At 35.6% G+C, this 22,995-nt stretch overlaps 1 protein-coding gene across 1 annotated transcript; it reads right to left on the bottom strand.

The window, feature by feature from the left end:
- Window positions 1–6,683: 6,683 nt before the first annotated feature.
- On the bottom strand, window positions 6,684–21,699 carry babo (TGF-beta receptor type-1 babo). Its single transcript, XM_073074652.1, has 10 exons — window positions 21,351–21,699; window positions 20,042–20,159; window positions 18,692–18,843; window positions 16,200–16,430; window positions 14,156–14,386; window positions 13,439–13,606; window positions 12,780–12,952; window positions 11,449–11,682; window positions 7,979–8,106; window positions 6,684–6,971 (listed from the first exon to the last, which is right to left on the bottom strand). The coding sequence occupies exons 1-9, from the start codon at window positions 21,448–21,450 to the stop codon at window positions 7,981–7,983; spliced, it is 1,533 nt and encodes a 510-aa protein (XP_072930753.1). The 5' UTR covers window positions 21,451–21,699; the 3' UTR covers window positions 6,684–6,971; window positions 7,979–7,980.
- Between the last annotated feature and the right edge of the window lie 1,296 nt (window positions 21,700–22,995).

Genomic DNA, 22,995 nt, shown 5'->3' with positions numbered 1-22,995 from the left:
GGATTTTAAATCTTCAAATCTAACACCAGTAGATATATGTCATTTCATAGATTTTGTCTGTTTAAGGCCATTCGTGATTGGTGTTCCATTCTCGTTTTTATTTTGCATTTTGTGTATACAAAATATTCAGTGATGTCAGAACTAAACACTTATTTGACTTAATTACATATTACTTTAGTGGTGTCGCTTCAAACATTGAGTGATGTCCAATAAATTTTGTTGTGAATTAGTTCATGTTTTACCATCAGCCATATAACATTTATCAAATTATATTTCATGCATTTATGCATTGCAAAATTTTATTGTGCAGGATAGTGCACATTAAAATTGTCAAAAACAAAAATGTAACAGGCCTACGACAATCAAGATAAATTAGAGTCTTACCCCTAGAAGTTACACAACCAAACATTTTTAACATTAAAATAACTAAACCTGTGATTTTTAAATACAAGATTATTGCATGTTTAGTATAAGGCATTTTTCATATATCAGATGACAATATTATTAAATACTTCTTATAATAACACTTAAGACACAAATATAAAATCACCGCAAGATACCTACTGTATAAAATAGCTTGACATAAAAAATTCAAGTACTTTGCACAGTGACATTTCAAATTAAGTATAAAACATTAAATACTTAATACAACAAATTAGGTAGGTATACAAAATAAAATAAAAATAATATTACCTTTAATTTTACCCATATACGGGTCACTTACAATGGCTACGCTCGGTTAGCTAGAGACTACTTCCTTCTGTTGTGGCAATAACATCCACCTTTCAAATGGTAGATGATAATAGGTTGGAAAATAATCCGCCATTTTAAGATTCCTGTTTAATATCATTTAAGTCAATATTTATTAGTGTAATCATCCATGTTCTACAAAACTTCTTCCCAAGATTTAACATGATTTGTAATATAATTCTGAAAATTATTCGGTTTCGACTCGAAAAAGTAATTCAACCTGATAGTCAATTTGCATATCAATCTGATAACGGCAAATTAACCCGATCATGAAGAACACGTACATTTTGGAAGAACAAAACGTCCTCTTTCCAATTATTTAAAACATTAAGTCACAAACATTTAATGATATGTGAGATGTATAAATTCAAAAAATGGCGGGGACTTAACTGCCACCCTAATACGTTTATTCATGCAGTTCAAAGCCATGGCAATGCAGCCAAGCCATGGCAAGTGGTACGTATGCGAGTACCGTTTCACTGAACACACTGATCACTAAGTAAACTTAATAACGCCGCGATATAATAAGTAAAGCGGTGCGATTTCCTAGTTATTTCAATGCGTTCACTACATTACAAAAAATAATAACTAAGCCTTATATTATATACCAACGAAACTAAAATATACACGTTCCTTAACTAACACTACACAATCACTATTCAATGTTTGTGCTACACCATGTATCACTGCCCAAACTGCTATCAACGCTATATTCTATCGATCTCGCAGTCGTAAGTGAGAATTTGTCGGTACTGGTTTGTTCATAATAAAACTAACATCGCATTTAGCCCTCAACAATCATACAAATTTTGAATTTGCTTTATACAATTTAAATAGCAGACTACAATGTTACAATACATATAATATAGATTGATAACGGTATAATTTGTTATGGCTTCTAGACATATTCAGAGTGGTTTAACTGTGTATGTTGTGGGATAGTATTATTTCAATCAGAGATGCTTTTTATATGATGTTGGAAAACCAACGTTAAACTAACTGCACCTTATATTTCTAGTATCTATTCATCGTCATTCTTTTCTGTTTTTATAATTATTAATGATTCTACAAAAGTCTGGTTTTATATCTAACAGAGAAGGGAACTAATACATATGCCTATATAACATGATATAGTGTAGAGACCATCAATAAAATATTGGCAATTGTCCTTATATTAATCAATTCATGATTTTTTAACCAAATTATTTAAGTGGTTTAGATGTTATATCCATATATTTTACATATGATCTCTTTAAAATTATTTAAAAATTACCTACAAGTGCAATATATTTTTAAACCTCAACAATTATAATATATAAGCGAAAAACTACCTAACATACATATATTACATAGAATGAATGATCAATATTAAAAATAACCGCATAAATTATTATAGAAACTTATAAAAATCCTATATGAAAGCATCACAAACAATACATTTATACCTACACCAAACACTTAAAATAAATCTAACAATAATACATTATCCATACAACTTATGCAACTAAACTATTTCTACAGCACTCAAATTAAAGACACAATAAAATAGCATAAAGACTACCTTATTACTAAATAATGTATGGTATACTATTGTCCTATCACCGAATATGTGACAACAAGAAACTGTTACACTATATCTTATTTGTATTGCTATACGGTCAGGTTCAGGTAAAGGATTGGCCTTTAAAATTCAAAACACTACGTTTCGACAAATTGTCAGACACCTATGTTTAATCATCTTTCCACAAAATTCCTAAAAACTAAATTTTAAAAAGATGTTTAAAGCAGATAGCTCAACTTTACGAATATAATATTTAGATTTTATAACATACCCAATAAAATAATTAGGCATCCACTTGTGTGCATTGACGTAGAAGCAGAACATTAGTGTGAAATATTTACAACTTTTTTTTAGGAAATAATTTTGTTGCTTTTATTTTTGTTTCGAGAATTCATTATATTCATCGTTTTGTTTGCATGTATAAACTGACACTAAGGTACTGTGAACGAATTTTCTATGTATTAAGAATTAAATTAAAAAATGTGTAACTTATAATTTCAAATTCGCAGAAAAAAAAAATTTCACTTAGGAAAAAATGTTGCTTCTTTCTTAATAATTGTCATCTAACATATGTATCATGTGCTCAATAATACAGTGTGTTTTATTATAATAAATAAAAATTAATCATATTTCCTATGCAATACAGGAAATACATAGAAAATTAATATATTTACTGAAGATTTACACAGATGCCTTTACAGGTATTAATTTCAATAATTTTGGTAATAAAAGTAAATTAATATATAAATACGTTATATATTAATTATTCTGCTAGTCAGAAAAAACATCTACATTATATTGAAATATAAGGATTTCATGCATATCAAAAAGTGTTTAAAATACAATTTTAATAAAAATAATAATCTTGGAATTGTTAGTAGATTAATTGGAAATCGCACATAGACAAAACTACGGAATTATTAATATTTATTTGCGTTAGATGAACTAAAAAGTGTACTGATAAAAATATACAGTGCATTCAACAAATATATGTAGTACAATTATTGCATATCTATATCTTACAGAAAAATTGGTAGATATATAAAAATGTGCATATTGGGGCATATTAAATTCCACCATTTTTAATAGTACCTACTAAGCTTTTTTCGCGGAGATATAACTGTGCTAATCCCAATTTTAAAGGATCAAAATTTTGCACAATTAATAAGATTGCGTAATAAATAATGTGATTTTAAATTGGTTTAGGAGATTTATACTGATTAGCTAGTTTCGTTTACTATTACTATTGAAAGCGCGACCAACTAATCAAATTATTGTGCATTTAAAATAAAACTTCTAGTGTAAAGTATATGTGTGCAACATTGTGGTAAATAAAGATTATTTTATTTTTAATTTCAGGCTGGTTTCATACCTGTTTACCTGAAAATAAAAATAAAAAACGTAATGATGAACGACGAAAAAGTAACGATGGGTGGGTTTGAGTTCCTTTTTGTACTTATTAATAATTGTAATATTATAGCCAGGGACCAAACTTCATTATAACAGAAGTGATTTTGTTACTATGACGTAGTGATTAGGATACAAGTTATATTAAGTTATTGTTTATCCCGTCTAAAGCGTACGTAGTCTTGCGGCTTCTGTATATCTCAGTAGATCCATAGTCCGCGCCAAACTGCTAGTCCGCTCCGAATATAGAAACGAGTCGCATCGCAATAGAAAATTGCAGATATTACCGAGATGAAGACAACGTGGGACCTTCCTGGCACCCTCCGCTGCTCGCTCTCGTCCACGGGTACATAGTTGTGTTAGTGTGCCATTACGTTACGGAGTATATGCTAACTAAACCTGCGCGCAACAACTTCAGAACGGACTAGCAGTTTGGCTCGGATTATACAAAGTTAAGCAACGTCGGGCGTTCAGCCACTGGATTAAAAATGGAGACCGCTAGTGGCAAAATTTAACGTGTCCGTTCTTCAGAGGCCATGATTATGATTAGCCGTCGGTATTCAGTTGATGATATTTGCTCCACGTTGCCGTAACTTCAATTTTATGAGTACTTCATAGACTCCGTTGTCTAGAATTGTAATTTTAACAAACTAATTAATTCAATTCTTTGTTTAATTATAGTTTTGTATTGTTGTAAAAGTGGATGCGATCTAAACTATGTATTGCTTTGGTACAGTTAAAGCTTAGTTTTCAATGTTAATTGTAAAACACCCAATACATTATAGCTCGAATTAAGTTCGTACAAAATATCACAAACCATCTTTTGTTATTAAAATAAACTATATTACGTAGTAATTTAGTAGTAAAACAGTAGAAGTGTAGTTTGGTACGAAAATAGAAAGTTTATTTTGATTGGATTCAAATAGAAATCAATAATTACTATGTTAATATTAAAAACTTAAAGTAACTTAAAATTAATATTAAATTATTTAATTAGCGGTAAATAACGTAATGGGCAATAAAGCAAACGAAACCGCAATGGAACAACTCTACAATAATTAAATAACCTCCATTTGAATCCAAGGATCGCTTTTTAAACTCGGTAATGAATTTTAAAGGCGAATATAAATTACATATTACTGTTAAAAAATCAGTCTCGATCAATAGCTGCTAATGAGACATAAATAATAGAATATACAAGTCACTTAAACTTATTCAATCAGTGCATGCGGCCTTTATACCTTACGGACGCTTATTTACCTGATAATAAAATATACGTATTTGGTGACATTAAATTAAACAGCGAAATATGTTCACTGACAATATATAACACTCAATGTTTAAAGATATATGTAGACTAGTACTATAAATAATAAAAAGCATTCTGCTTTTCCTATGAAAATAACTTTAAAATACTCCATTCATCTTTTACAAAATAGCCTTACCATCGAACCTATTCTAACAATTGATTGATCGATCTTTAACAAAAACAGAAAATGTCTTAAAAGTTTAGACGTTCCATATAATTAATTCTTACATCATATTAGTATACATCCTCATATTTTTGAAGTACAGATACTTTCTTAGGTGCTATCTATATAAACGCCGTAAACTTTTGCATAATATGAATCTTGCCTTGAAAGAACAACCGTCTACGCAGCCGCTGAGCGCCAATGTAACCCCCAGAGCGGCCATTAACGACCCGCTCGTCAAATATTAGAAAAAGCGAAGAGTTGACACAAAGTTTTCAGGCGAAAATAGTTATTAAAACGAAATCTTAATTGATAATTAATCAACAATATAATTCCCAGAATTTTCTTATAGTATTAGAAAAAGATGCAAAATATTATTGATGAGCTTTTAAGTTGTCTTTAATAAATAGCTGTTTTTCGTCTTCAAACAAAAGTTTTAATGACTTTTCGGTTTTCCTAATAGGTACAGTTACACCTATATCGGTGTCCACATCTTTAACTAGAATAAACTTTGATTTAATTCTGTCTAATCCGTTACCATTAAACTACTGAATTGAACATCGATTGTACTACGTTTAACTATTATTATTATAATAACATTACGAACGGTGCTTCACGTATGTCACGGGATAAGTTTCAAATGCAGTGGAACTCACCGGGAGGGGATGAATCGAATGAAACTATTACAATTTACATGTAAATCTAGTAATATAAAAAGTTAGGTATGAAATCTACGTGATTATCAAAACGCTTACTGCAAATATATAAACTACATACTTTCATTATATACAAATTGCAAATATCTTAACATCGAGAATTCCAGATCCGAACAAGTATGAAAATAGGTGCACAAATATTTATATCTCTGATATTCAATCTCTCGACTTACCCTAAAGTACGGTGTACGCGATCTTAAGGTTAATATACCTAATAATATTATTTAAAATACTACAATGATTACTAGAGTCATCGGAGCCAGGAGAGGGCAAGCGTGTGCTCGGTAAGTTACCGTTTCGCTTCGGACGCACCTCTCCGGCCGTGACTGTCACCGATTCGTGCCATTTAAGATAGGAAACTAACTTTTACAATTCACAGAATTCGAATGTTAATCCATCAATCACAATCTTATAACCTACACGAAAAAATCATCTATGATTTAACAATTTAATTTAAAGTACATAACTCTAGGAAGGCGCGTGATTTTAGATTCTTTTTAAATTTTAACCATAATCAGGTAACATATATTGCCAATGATCGCTAAATTACTAAACATTACGACCGCCGTACCAACGAGAACCATTCGCAGATGTTAAGTGAGGAGGGAAGGAAACCAAACAAATCGTATAACAACTGCATAGTGGCTGCACGAGCGCCCCGCTGTCATTTACATTTACGAAAAACAAGATTTATATTTGCAAACCAAATAAAATTTAGTTATAATTTTATTTTAATTATAACTAAATTTAAAATTAAAAATTATTAATAACACGCGATTTCATTAAAATACAGTAAATACATTAAAGAAACAGAATGTGACAAAATATTTTACATATTTTTTTTTGTTTGAATGTTCAATATTATAAACAGAATCAAAATCTTAACAAAAGTTAGAAACTACGTATGTATGTACTTGGTAACGAAAAAAATATCACTACAACTTCCAAGTCCTTAACATATTAGTATATTAAATGCTCCTTTCTGATATTAGTGGAATATAATCTAAGAGGTAGGATAAGGAGGTGACGGTCTCGCGAAGCCTCGCCGCACGTGTCCGCCCCATCCTACGCAAAATATACATACATTTTACTGATTTTCATAATATATATAAGTAACGAAGCATGCAGTCCCTCTGATAAAAGCGCCAGTTAACTATGGACTGTTATCAACCCCAGATAGAAAAGGTCCCACTTAAGGCCCGGTTTTTCGGTTAAGGAATTTCAAACTCTGTTTTCTTATTTAATCCCGTTATTTCGGGATTCTTTACAGTTCATTCCGGTAACTATTCACGGAAGGTTTAGAATGCAAGTAAAAACGCACATTCAGTGCAGTTTTTGTAAATTGGACATTCCTATATCAAAAATACTAAGAGAGCGAGAATTAAATTAACATAACATTCAATTTACCCTCAAATATAAATCGAAAGTTATCTCAACTCACAAACATAACAAATAACCTCAATTAAGATTATAAATTAAAATACCGAAGGCAACAACAAAGTATAAAAATAATTATGCAACAGATAAATACATTGAACTTATCAACCTACACACAAGGGGACCGGTCATATATTTCAATAATAAAATAATTATGTTTACTTTCACCCATTGACAGCAATAACAATATTTCAATGATAACGCTGATAAACACGAAGACGATTAACATTCCAGTATAATGCAATTGTGTATAGAATTTATTGTTGAAACTACGTTGACAAAGAAAACTGATAATACACGAGTAATATAAATAGATTTTTTATAAAGTTGTAGTGGCTTTGAGAATAAATAGGTTTTAAAGGTCCCTGTGTAGTTACTACAGCGGCACTATTCAAACCAGAAAATAGCAATGTTAAGCGCTGCTGTGTTCTGGTTCGAAGGGTGTAAGGGAGACATACTTTTCCGATACGTTTCAGCTTAGTCCTCAGGGGTAGCGGCGCATCTGTGGCCGACCTACGGTACGAATATCGAATCCTATCTGGAGACTGTTACAGCTGTCCATGGGCGGAAGTAGCCACCTACCATCAGATGGACAGCATGCTCGTCTGCTACTCCATATTATAAAAAAACCATACCATTACAACTTGATGTGGTCCGCTGTGCCAATGTTGGCCAGCGTTTTCTTTATTCGCAGTGCGGTTAGCCGGGCTGCCGGTTTCTGGTACCAGCATTCCTTCATCACCTTCGATATCGCCGAGAGTACCTGAAAAATACAACAGTTATAAATTATAATATAAACTAGTTTCTATACCTAGTGGTCGAAATTAGATGTTATTAATAATTAATTTGTTTTTTTTTTATTACGATTATTAGTAGACTGTAGTTCGATAAGAGGGGAGGTAAAACAGCCACCTATTTCGAATGTAAAGCAAGCTACTAAAGTTCTTACGTTTAAATGGCGTGAATATCAGCTAACTTACATAGAAAGCAATCATCTTATTCCTCGCGAATGGCAAGGAATCTATGATCGGTTCCAGATAGATTCCCTGTTCAGACATCTGGTTATGACCACGACTGACAGTGACCAGTTACCGCTATACTGATATCAGCTATACTCAGAGCTATTTGCTACCTTAATCTTAATCTTATAAAAGAAAAAGTGTGCTTTAGACCACACGACTGAAGTAAAACTTATTTAGCTCAATCTATATATGTTTATACATGTTTATTTAAATACACAAAACGTAACTCTCTCTCTATATTCACTAACTTTCTCATTCTATCTTCACCAACTTATATATCCCTCTCAACTTCCGTTCGCATCACCCGATCACACTTTCCGTAACGCTCTCGTCACGCAGCCACCAGCTAACTCCCCAAGTCAAACGTGCGTAAAAACGTTCTACTTCAAAAACTACATACAACAAACGTTAATATGGTATAGTTATCGCCAAACTGCTAGTCCGCTCTGAAGTTGTTGCGAGCAGGTGTAGTTATACAATTTGCTATGGCGACGCGATTATTTCTATATTCAAAGCGGACTAGCAGTTTTACGCGTACTAAAAAATAGCCTTGTACGCCAATAAGCCACGTGTATGTGTGACAACATCATACATTCATACAAAGAGATTATATCACGCCTTTCAGAAGCGCGAGTGAATCACGCACTAATAGTTATCAGCCTGTTTACAATTTACATCTGAAACGTATTGTCATCCAATCTGATGATCTTCCATGAGGTGATTCTCGAAACGTGTTGAACTTTGCCATCTGCTTTACATATAGAACTGAGACGACATTGAAATTAGGGATAACAATACTGCGTATAACAATGCAATTATGGTAGTATATGTACAATTAGTGTCGTTGTCGTCATGAACCCGTCATTGTCCCATTGCTGAGCACGGGTCTCGTCTCAGAATGAGAAGGTTTTAGGCCATAGTCCCCGCGATGGCTATATGTGAACAGGTAAATGTGAAGCTTTTTAGAACTATGTTTTTCTTCACAATTATAACAAAAGAAGAAGCATTTCAAAAACGCACTAGCTTTGAAAAATAAAAGATTTGCGAGCCTGGAATTCGAACATGGACTCTCCAATTAAGGGGCTGCGTCTCTTTTTTTATGTTTAACCAAACGATAAGGCAGACGGGCTACCTGATGGAAAGCAGTCACCGCTGCCTATGGACATTTGCAACACCATAGGAGTCGCCAATGTATCGCCGGCTTTGAAGGAGAGCTCTTTTTACACCCCTCTTGAAGAGCCCCATGTCATAGTCCTGAGGGAATACCTCAGAAGGAAGTTCATTTCACATTTTGCACGTACGCGGCAAAAATGAATGTCAAGTTGATGTGGATGGAACTTCATCCTTCGGCGAGTGGTACGATGAAGGAAGGGTGACGTAGGCACCAGATCGAACAGTTCCTCAGAGCATCCACCATTGTAAAGCCGGTAGAACACGCAGAGGGAACCAATGTCCCTCCGCAGACTTAAGAGTTCTAACCGATCAGAGATCGCTGGGTCATCGACGATTCGCACCGCGCGTTTTCTGTACGGAGTCAAGCGGGTTAAGCTGGCATTGTGGCGCCCCTGTACAGAGATGCGAGCAGTACTCCATGTGGGGCCTCACTTGTGCTTTATAAAGCAAAAGGAGTTGAGCCCCAGTGAAGTACTCCTTGGCTCTGTTCTGGACGCCCAGTTTCTTTGATGCCAACTTGGCTTTAACTTCCAAATCCCGATACTGCACGTCACACGAGATGTCAACTCCCAGGATCCCAACACTTTTACCAATGGTGAGCGGGGTACTTTGGAACTTGGACGCTATGACGAATGGGGGTTTTTTAGCGGCAAACGCGCAGACTTGTGTCTTCGTTCTACCACTAGTGTCAATCATGATTGCTTGCTCTCTGTTAAACCGCTATTTCTATTGAAACGTATCAATGATACGGGTAGGTAATTTTCACATCTGAAGATAAAAATATACAGTTGTAAAAACGTCATAATGATATGATACATAGAGACATGTTTTGTCAGACATTATTTACATCATTCAGCACGGATATAGTATACATTATACAGGAAATCAGCGAGCCCTGATATATTTAGATACACATAAACAAATTAATAATACGACCTCCTTAGCTACGATAACGATATATCGTATAGAGATAGGGCCGAAAACGAAAACAATTTATCGCATCGGAATGTACCGGGGATGTTCCTCAACTCACGTGTATGTAGCTATGCCTAATCTCATAGCCTAATCTTATCATTTCAGTGATTGGTAGTTGTATTCATCTCGAGATATGATATTAGCCTGATCGGAATGTCATCTGTTAGGCACGTTAATTAATGCTTGATATAAACAATTTGATAATCACGGGGACTTACAATAACCGAAGTAAAAAAAGAACTTTTTTATTAAATGATTTGCAGTATCATAAATACTTTTTTATAATTTTGGAATTGAACTATTAACATGAGTCTGGTTCGGCCCAAGTAACGTTCAATGTTAATCATAGCTACATATATTCTGTTAACATTAACATTTCCTCCTCTCAGTGTGACAGCTAACAACACCACTTTAACCACAAACGTAACCTTACCTTTATTTTTTTTCTTTCATCATCAATAACCCATTACTGGCCCACTACTGGGCACGGGTCTCCTCTCATAATGAGAAGGATTAGGCCATAGTCCACCGCGCTGGCCAAGTGCGTATTGGTAGACTACAGGTTTCCTCACGATGTTTTCCTTCACCGTTTAGCAAGTGATAATTAATTTCTAATACGCAAATAACTTTGAAAAATTAGAGGTGCGTGCCTGGGATTTGAACCTCGGACCTCTCGATCGAGAGGCCGAGTTTCTTAACCACTAGGCTATCACTGCTATCAATTTTTTCTTTACGGGGGGGAAACCTTCAAAAGGTACCCGTTACTTCAAAAGTGATCATGCCGTCCCAGACTTCGCTGCGCTGTACCCTCGCCCCAACGATGTCCGGCGGAGCGAAATCCAGCCCCACTTTTTCGACGAACGTCCGCCGCTGCAAGTCGGCGTTCTTCTCGGCCTTTTGGCTACGATCAAAGCGTGACCTAATCTACCACTAACCTGGTCCGAGTGCCACCTGTTGGGCACATTCGGGCGTCGTCTCTCCACGCAGACCACGCGGCGCATGTCCTCGAGCGCGGGGTCCGGCGGCACGCAGTCGTAGTACGGCGGCTGGTACTCGTCCGGCATCACGCCGCAGCGGCGCGCCATCTCCCACAACACCAGACCGAACGAGTACACGTCCGAACGCTTGTACGGATCGAATTGGCGCGCGTCCATACTCTCGTCCAACACCTGGATAGGAGAAGTTTCGAGTTATTTCGATAGAAAGCCGCGAAAATGATGTACATGCAAACACACCTAGAAACTATGCTAAGTGGCCTCTACAGACACGCCGCTCGACGTGAGGACGAAGCTAGATCGCAGCAGCAGTTAACACTGCTGTTATTAAAAGTATGTATGTATGTAAAAGCACAAAATTATCAGCACAATTAAGTGCATTTTTTAACATTTTAGAACGCAATATAAGTCTATAGATATTAACGGGGATTTAATTCAAAGACTATGTACTGACGATATTCTTTACATCCAGGTGAAGTTATAAAACTCAACGGTACCATAAAATAAAAAAGCAATTTCGAAACGATTAATTAATGACGAATACCGTGTGGTAAGGATGTAGGTAACGAAAAATTGTAAACACATTATTCCTCATAAATGAAACATTAGAGTCAGCTTTATTGCTTGCACATTTACTTGAGTGTTATATAACTGTATATTTTACATGCCGTTGTTAAAAGAATGAAAAAAAAAACTAAAGAAGTAGGCGATAAATTGACGTAAAAAATTAAAACAAATTAGAAAAGAACACATATTTTCATGTCATAAGAGACACGAGAAATGGGAAATGGGAAAACATTCGGTGATGGTGTTCAAGGATTAATAGGCGTAATAAAAAACTAAAACAATTTAGACATGAAAAAATGTAGGATAAGAGAATAAGAGATACAGGAAATGGGAAAACATTTAGTGATGATGTTCAAGATATATTGCAAATGGAAACGAAGTTCCTTGCCATAATTATGACATAATGATTTAATGTTTATCAAGTACGAAACGTCGGCAGTGCATAGACTCGTGTTACCAAACCCAAAGATGAAAATAAACCAATAGAAAATAATAATTTAATACTTGTAAGTCAGACAAAGGTAGACAGAAAACGAGTATCACAATTAGTTACTGTACTCCTCCGAAACGGCTTTACCGATTTTCACCAAATTTTACCCTAAATAAGTTGTTCACCCTTAATATTTTTTATTTATGGCAACACAACGTTTGGCGGGTCAGGTAAGCTTAGAAAACGAAATTTTGTAAATGGAAGCGAAAAATACCTCAGGGGCCATATAGCGCTTGGTGCCGACACGGTTAGTGGAGGGTACGTCCACGGAGTCGCTGGACACGTTGTGGCGGACGGCCAGGCCGAGGTCCCCGATCACACACGTCAGGTTGCTCTTCACCAGGATGTTCTTAGACTTCAGGTCGCGGTGTGCTATCGCCGGCTTGCCTGCAACCGAACAGAACGCCGCCTTACACCAACCTGACTTTATATCCTACCGCGTTACCCACATTACCATACATTTATTCACGCGCACACACCAGTCCAGCGAATCTGACCGTGAACACGTGAATTTTTAACACGAAAACAACCATAAAAAACCCCGTATATACATGCAAATCGAACTGAACGCATTTGAATGTCTGCGATTTTCAAGAACGTTGCATGCAAAGTGGAGCACGGTTAAAAGTAGACGGGGTTGTTTTTTTCGTGATTTTAAGATGCAGTATTTTTCCAGAATTTCACAAACAACTGTGACATTGAATATTACATTGTATCTGCAAAACAGGCGATGGCGTAAGCGATCGAAACACAGAAATAATATGTTAATACGGAATAAATAGGACCCGACATTTTGATGTATTGAGAGTAAATTTGGCAATAAAAAATTCGAACGAGCAGATTGAGGTAAACAGCAGAAGGTAAAAGTCTTACCTTTAGTGCCAACGATGTCCATGTGTAAATGGGCCAGCCCCGTGGCTATCGAGAGCGCCATCTTGACGAGGGTGTTGGAGTCGATGGTGCGTGCGGTGAGGAAATCGAACAGCGATCCGTTCTCGTGGTAATCCGTTATCAGCCACAACTGCGTCCACGTCCCATTGTCTGCAAATATATCATGTTTAAACTTGTGCCCCACTGTTGGGCACGGGTATCCTCATTCTATCAGATAACGTCTTTTGGAAACTATTGGGAGAACTTTTGGACATATACATATGAAAGTTTTCCCACGGTGTTATCTTTCCCTGTTCTAGCAAATGATATTTATTTTTTTATAAACCAATAGTTCATAGCCTTTAATAGTCTAAAATTATAACCTGGGCATAGAACCTACGATAGTAAAGCGAGACCAAAATGCATACGCACGAAGCTATAGCTGTAGTGAACACTTATATACTATAAAGCATATATTTACTCAAGTACTAGTGTAAGGACAATAAAAGAAAGTTTAACACAATTATAAAGAATGTATAAAACCACATTGCAATACTATACTCCAATGACAAACCATGAGTCACCAAGCAGATTGATCATAATCTACGTTGACAGGGATTTTTATACATTATAAGATTGATTAATTTAGGGTATTCCCAGAGCTCATTAAGTACATAACAATAACAACACATCAGCGACAAAAAATGCAATCGAACACACCTTTATTATCAGCAGCGATGAATCCCAGTATATTTTCATGTCGCAACATGACCGTCTGATATATTTCTGCCTCGCGGAACCACGAGCACTCCTCCCTGGAGGAGAATATCTTGACGGCGACGTTCTCGCCCCGCCAGCGGCCGCGCCACACCTCCCCGAAGCGGCCCTTGCCTATAATATCCACCAGCTGGATCTGACGGGCGATGGAGCGCTGCACTAACAGCGGGAGACCTGCACGATACATATACACTTTTTAGGGTTCCGTCGATGACAAATCGGGACCCTATTACTAAGCTTCCGATGTTAGTACGTCTGACAGAGGGCTATCATGAAATGTCACAGAAGTTTTCAGAGCGTGTACCTACTACGGCCGCTATAATAACAAAGCCTATGATTATCGTAACTCGCTAAAAATTAAAAAGAAATAAAAATGGGTTGTACGGAGCCCTCCGCGTGCAATCTCAACTCGCACTTGGCCAATTTTATTACAACATTGAAGTAGACAAGCAATGAATCCACCTGGTATAGTCCGCGCCTAACAGCTATTCCGTTACGAAGTTGTTACGAGCAGGTGAAGTCATACAATTTGCTATGGCGACGCGATTCATTTCTATATTCAGTGCGGACTAGCAGTTTTACGCGGACTGTAAGTGGTCATTGCCGCCCATCGACATCTTTAACTGCATATTGAACGGAGGTTCTACCTGAAACCGATCGTAGATGCGTTGCTAAACCTAAGATGGCCACCTCATACGTCAGCCGCAAAGATTTATTAAATCTTAACAAGTTGCACAAGACACTAATAGAAACGAGTGTCTCGGCAAGCAGGAAATATACATCCTTATTACTACATTCTATAAGCAATGAGCAACCAACGGTAGATCTAGCGAGTGGCGTTTAGAAGTGTGAAGATACTTTATACTGCTGATGACGTCTCATGCGGTAGGTATCGGTTCGTCTTATAGTTTCAAATGTAATAATCTCTGTGTAATTTGATTGTAAAATATAAGTCTATTATAAAATCCTAATCCTAATCCTAATCCTAACTAATATTATAAATCCGAAAGTAACTCTGTCTGTCTGTCTGTCTGGTTGTCTGTTCTTCACGCCTAAACCACTGAACCGTTGATAATGAAATTTTGTACAAAGATAGTCTAAGACCCGAGAAAGGACATAGGATAGTTTTTATCCTGGAAATCCCACAGGAACTAGGGATGGCGATCTAAGATCGATTAATCGGAGAATCGATCTTTTGGACAAAAAAAACTATTATTTTAATCGATATTAGTAAGGATTGAATTGTAAATTATGCATTTAATCAAGTATTTAATCACGATCTTTAGCAAAGTTGAAGGTACGAATTTTCAGTTTTATGTATGTTAGTATGTCATATTATTTCCTTTTAAACGCGGGCGAAGCCTCGGGCAAAAACTAGTCTTATATAATACTTAAATACATAATAATAGGCATACATTGGAACCATACTGTATTTATACTATACTAAATTGGATTTTGTGTACCTAATTGAAACTGAAGGGCCAGACGCTGCCTCTAACATAGCGCGATCCCTAAATAGAATACAGTTAAATTCGAACACTGCGACACTTCGAAACTTAAATGGCATAAATGCCTTTTAAGAATATAAGTGTTTTTACTGTTTCGAATAAAATTGTGTTAGTGTAGTGTTTTTGTTGTAAATGCTCTCTACGCCTTTGTGCCTTATAAATCATGTTTGAAGGTGGTAGAACCCTTTGTGGTTCCAGTCCGGCGGCACCACCGCCATACCTACTTCTGCCTACTAACAATAATGTTAAGCGCCACTGTGTTCTGGTTTCAAGTGTTTGTTCTTTTCCGAGGTGTTCCAACTTAGTTCTCAGGGGTAGCAGCGCATCTGCGACCTCAGGTAGGAACATCTAATCATATCCGAGGTTGATTACAGATATCTACAGGCGGCAGTAGCCTCTAACCATCAAGTGAACTTCATACTCGTCTGCTACTCCTATATTACAAAAAAAGTTACTGCTGTAAATGACATAGTGCTCACCAGAGCCCGATCCCGACGTGGTCAACTCGATCATGTCCCGTATTGTGGTGGTGAGCATGGGGTTCCTGGTCTCGCAGACCGAGTCCTCGTTGGGGAAGAGCGGCCGCTCGCGCTTCGGCAGCTTGCGCACGCGCTTCGCCCACCAGAAGCTTATGGCGGCGCACACCCCGAGCACCATCAGACCCATAATCCATGGCACCACTTGCCACGCAGTCGCTGGCTGATTCGTGTCTTATGTTCAAAATTTTATAAGTTAACAACTGATCTTATTTGATTTTCGACCAAATATGCCAAATAAACCTATTTATTGCACATCAAACAAATCTAAAGTTCATATCTTATATTTTACACGCCGCGTCTATTAAAAAAATATTCTCTATTTATTTATATTGACATAACTTTTGAACGGTTACGAAATGTTATAATATTAAACGTGTGGCCCCTATATAGATTTTTTAAGAATCATTATTATGTAAATTCAAACTCCCATCCCATTTAAATTTTGTCACAATGTCGTCAACAGCGTAGCTGACACGGAAGGTCGCATAAACATTGCGACATGTAAATACAGGCAGGATACAGCGAATAAATAAACATTTTGCATACAAATATTGCTCCGAGACAAGCACAACACACAAGAGAAGGTAAAGGTTACAAATTTGAATTCCAGACTACTCCACATCTTGTACCTATACCCTTTGTCTAAATATAAACATTCATGCGCAAAAAGAAAAATAACACGAAGGGCATTTAACACATACGCCTATTCTGACTTTGTCGAGGTAATTACATATATAGAAATTAAAATAATAGACTTTAGGTAAGTGCTGTAACACCTGCTCCCTATTTCCCACGAACATTTGTGAATTCGCCACACTTTTAAAATTATAACAATTGAACCGCAATTATAAAACATTTATCTATCTAGAATATCAAATTAATACAATATGAATTATTCGTTGAAACTTTGCGTATCTAATAAAGCAGTTTGCGGGAAAACATATAAGGCAATTAACACATACATACCGTACATTTATTTGTTACTACTTTGCTCTAAACAAAAATATTCATAGAAGTAGGCAATATGTAAATGAATAGATTAAAATGAATTAATTAATTGTGCGATAGTGAATGTTTTTCAGTAATGTGTAGAATAAGACTAATTTACATGCACATACACAAAATGCAAAAACATGCACAAACCAAAATGACTGCGTAAATTGTGAATAAAATTATTTCATTGACCAATTAACCTGCTAAGTATATAAATGAGATTTTCATATATGTATAATTAATTTATCGACCACTCGGCTTAATATTTTTACTTTCCACAAATGAATATTTTTAGCATTCTCTCAGTAGGGCGCGAAACTTTAGCTTTAAGAGCAATAATAAGCAAACGTCAGATCTCTAAGCGTACTACCTGTTAATTCCAGAACCCGTTGTTATAATGTATAATATTAATTAAAAGATAATGAAAATCCGTTTTATTTACGGCATAAATATTAGTGTAAAAAGAAAAGGCATGCTTAAATAAGAAAAACCGGCTTATGATCACTTACGTTCTTAACGGTCCCCCGGGTACAAAGATAATTTGAACATTCCTCAAAACGTATAAAATGATTTTAAAAACCACTCACACCGCTCACTATATTACAATGAAATCTAAACGACTAACTGCAATTAACACAAATATATTTTAATTAGGTATTCGATACAATAATGCCTAATATTCCAACTGCTGCTTATATAAGAAAGTTTACAAGCACAGTTCGTAACTGTAACCGAGTATAACGTAAACACCACTTCCCTCATAAATATTTAATTTAATAATTAAACAGTGATGAATGTTAAACGCAAATAAAATCAGAGACGGGGAATATCATGATTTAAAATATTTCATTCCCATGCACTTCATAATATTTTAACTGATACAAGTATGTTAACCGTGTCATAATGAAACATGATACATAATGTTCTTTGAGTCACTTTGATTATGGAGGACGACATTTTGCTTGACGAGGACATCACAATACAAAGCTGCCCAGATTGACGCCCTGACGATACATTCCTCAAGTCATTACTTATATATTTGTACCTGGAAAGAAGTCTCGATTACAGTAGTCCGTGTCCGAGCAGCACTTTATAGGCTTTTTCGGCTTGCGGCACCATATAGGTATATCTTCAGGAGGAAATAATGCCGCCTTGTCCCAACATCTATACCTTCGAACGATTTACAAACGATTACGTTAGTAAACAGATAATCTTTATCGCGATAAACGGTGATCAATGCCGGTGTAGAGAAAAAGAAACTTAGTAATATTAGAACAAGAAATAAAACAAGAAAATCATTTAGCCATGCATTCTCGCACTAAGTACCAAAGCTCTAACGGAGCCGTCGCCAGTCCAGGTATTATTGGGCGTCCAGTGGCAGCAAGCTAGAGTGCACAGTTAGGGGCACATCGACGGCACTATCTCGTCGTCTCTCCTACCTGTCGGCTTCGTGTGTATCTCCAGCTGCAGTTCTCGATTGCACATGTCATGTGACTTACAACATCCTATCATCACCGACTCATTTCTAGTTCTTGTCGTGGAGCACTTGAAGGGGTGCTCGATGGGTATCAGTGATTGGAGCTCGATACAGCTGCGCCGCAAGTGGACCAACCATACATTATGTTTAGTATGTTAAGCAAAACCAATGCACACTCGGAAAATAGTGTTTGTTAAGTTTACGGCACATCATTCAAACCATACTAATTATGCGACCGGAGGGCCGAAATTGTTTGTCTCGCTTAGTAGGTACATATTCAAATCACTAATCAGAAGCGATATTGTTAGAGGATTGGCATCTCAACACAAAACTTATATGTAATAGATGGCAAGACAATTATGATTCTAATATTACATCAAACAAACTCAAAATTTGCATCATCAGAAGATATCACACGCTCACAAGTGTGTTGAACTTCTTACCCTTGGTCGCGGATTGATTGTATTTTGCTCGGTAAATCTCATCAGAATTGCAGAAATCTTTTGAACAGCAATAATTTCTTGGATCTCTGCATTTTATTGGATACTCGGGAGGGAATTCGGTCTTTTGCAAACAGCTTAAGGCCACCTCGCTATACAAGTCAATAATTTGACAAAAATTGGTTAAAAACTGTACCAACAAAATTATTATTGGTAGTATTGTGTTGAAAATTTGCCAATTATAGATTTTACATTATACTGCACTGTTTAATTGAATTAAGGAAGACACATTTAAAGTTCACATAAAAATATGTACCTCTGATAGTTCCCAACAAGATTATTTATCTGCACTGTGCATTTTACAAACTGTGAAAAACACTAGAACCAAAGGCAAGATCACTAAAGCATAATATAAATGACATTAATTGTAATAAGGTGACTTGTAATGTTATATATGTATGAATTCATGTTTGTAGAAAGTACAGCCAGGCATGTTTTATTCCTATAAATTTGAAAATGTGTACAGCATATTATCCACTACAATTTTGCATCAATGCTAGATTTTTAAAATACAGAAGTAGCACATGAGCATGCAGTCCACCTGATGGTAAGTACTGCCGCTCATGGACATCTGTAAACAATCTCAGATAAGATTGAACTCCTACCTGAGGTCGGCCACAGCTGTGTTAACACCTGAGGACTAAGTTGGAATGCCTTAGATAAGTATGCCTCCGTTACCACACCCTTCAGTCCTGAACATAACAGGTCTTAACACTGCTGTTATAAGACAGGTGAGACGATGGTGCCTCCGAGTAAAGCCACAGAGGGGTCTACCACCTTCAAATGATATTAAGAATTGTAATGACACTCACTGGTATGTATATTTTGGTATGCCGTTGTCTATCACTGTAGAGGCAAAACAGAACCCATCAGTCTCACACGTAGCATTTGGGCAACTTGGGCTCACACTGTTACAATAACATTTTAAACCTGAAATTAAAAACAAATGTTATTCCTTTGCATTATCAGTGTCATCAATCAGTGACCTCGTCTAGACATACAGATAAGATTGATAGCACCTTGTCCCTTATTCATTGAGATATTTGAAAATAGCAAGTTATAGAGGTCATTCTTCCAAAATCATAAATATTGCTTTGATTGTGGAAAAATAGATATATATCCCACTAGCTGACCCGGCAAACTTTGTACCGCCTCAAAATCTATTTATCAAATATATACTTCATATAAAGTAAAATATAGCCTATGTTACTCGTGGATATTGTAGCTTTCGATAAGTGAAAGAATTTTTAAAATCGGTCCAGTAGTTTTTGAGCCTATTCATTACAATCAATCAAACAAACAAAGTTTTCCTCTTTATAATATTAGTGTAGACAAACAAAACATAAAAAATTTAATATCAAGTGTTGTTTTAATTTCGATGGTAATCAGTGCATTATTGGTCAGTTACAATAATATTTTTGTGGAAAGTAGCTAAAAATAATACAAATATTTTAGTATATTTCATGGTAACACCAAAACTCGTATGTACTATTTACATAAATACTGTTAAATAATTTAAGAAACAAAGGATAATAATACACATTGTTTGTTCTTTATATTTCCTTCAAAGAAATATAGTGATTACCAAGTTATTGTAATGAGAATGTACAAGTACATATATGTATGTTATATGCATCAGTGAATTGAAGAGAGATATAGAATTAAATTTATGTGTTTTATCTAGCACATTGAGACCAAAGCAATGAAACAATAATCTACTCAGGATTTAAATAGTTTATTTATCAAGTGATAACAGATATGTGTAAGGATATTTACTAAACAGCTACGAATTAAATAACATATTTTTATACTCAGATGTTTCTGATCCACTGCTAAAATTTGAGGTGTGAAATTATTTTCTCAGTCAGTATTATGAAGGACTTAGTCCCTGCATGCTCATAGATAAGTACATTACAGATAGGTAAGTGCCACATATAACTAGCCTGTTTTGTTTGTGGCAATGGATTTAATACTCAAATATTTACATAGGTAGCTATTTTAATGCCTCCTCATGTAACCTTAATAAAATAACTAGGTATATCATACAATATAGCAATCACTGGAATCGGAGGGCCAAATTGTATTAATGAATAATCAAACACTATTATTTCGTAAACTTACCTTCGACGGGGTCCAGCTTTCGATACACCGTAATTATGACGATTACACACCATATCTTCCAGTGAAAATTGTCCATCATGACATTCTTGGATCGAAACATTTCAATTTATTGTTCCGCCACAGGCAAATACTTGCCATTGACACCAGTGCGACACGGCCATTGAGCTATTCTAAAAGGAAGATAGGACATTTTCACAGGCTTCATTAATATTTTAACAGTCGACCGCAGAGATTAGACGGCACTTCTATTATACAGTCTATCAAGGAAATTGAAAAGAAATTCAATGTATTATTGCAAAATATAGCACTCCGGTTGATAAATACTGTGTAACTTCGCGTGAGATTTTTATCACAGATTAAAATAGGGCTGTCAAAATCAGTGTCATGTCAAATCTGATTTTATATTTTTTAGAAACGTCCGGTAAAGTAATTTAGTATAACGTCCGTGAAATGTTAAAAAGTCCCTCCGCTCTAAAATAAGTACATACCTAGAGGAAATATTCTACCCAACAATTTCTGTTATAAAACTGCTCTATAATATAGAAATATATAAATCATGACCATATGCATTTTTTTCGATATAAAACTACAAAATCATACATATTACATGTAAATAGTAAAGTTTGTGGTAACTATTGCGAAGTAATTGCAACAACGGTGGAGTACTAGGGAATCACAGTCTTTGAAGATGAGGAAAAGTACGCTAAATTGCTTCCTAATAAAACCGTGACATGCCAGAGATAACGGGGGAAGGTTCGCCCCGGAGGACTAAAACATAAATATTCCCTGTGATTATTTCAAAATATTAGTGAAAATTTTATTATTGAGAAAAATTACAAAATAAAGGAATGATTAGTTTTTCTAGATTCTAGATTTTTAGATCAGAAAAAATCTTTTTTGTTAACCTACCTCTGGGCGGCAAATTTAAAATGCGCCTTGGGCGGCAAATTTGAAATGCGCTTTAGGCGGCAAATTAGACATTCGCCAGGGTGACTCGAAACTATATTGTGCTAGAGTTACTATGGTGGTACAGACTTCCACTTTACATACATTGTATAACAACGAACGCACAAAATTTTATAATAATGATATAGAAGCGAAGAATGTGCGCCATTTCGATAAAGCGACAAATGTATAGGAATCGTATATTGCATGAAATCGAGAAATAGGTGCTCTGGAACCCCAAGGCTGTCTGCAACACACACACACCATACCGTATGCTCATTCTTATTATACGTTACTATTATTTTATTGTAATGAGGTGCTGTGAAACCACCTAAATACAAGTTGTTATACTAAGACATAGATTAGTAAAGATACTTCGCCGCCTTGAAATTGAATGAAGCCACAAATGGCATATTATCGTAAGTTCTTTGTTTGAATTCTTGACAAATAAAAACATTTTTAGAGAAAATTTACGAATAAATAACTAATACTGCGTAATTTACATGAATTTACATAATAAATAAATAATTATTTCAAATAATTTAGGGATATTTTAGCACGGAGACGTGGCAAAACTTTTTTACGCAACTATTTCAATTCTCAAAACTGGGTACATTTTCTAGTTAGGAGTGAGTAATCTTTACTAATCTATGTACTAAGATTTAATTATAGGCTACTAATCTATGTTATAGGCATGACT

The sequence above is a fragment of the Epargyreus clarus genome, unplaced genomic scaffold (assembly GCF_041222505.1).
Source record: "Epargyreus clarus isolate Ecla_fem2 unplaced genomic scaffold, WU_Ecla_fem_2.2 ptg000007l, whole genome shotgun sequence".
Classification (NCBI taxonomy): Eukaryota; Metazoa; Arthropoda; class Insecta; order Lepidoptera; family Hesperiidae; genus Epargyreus; species Epargyreus clarus.
Note: the sequence above shows the minus strand (reverse complement) of the source record. Positions and strands in the feature narration are given on the sequence as shown.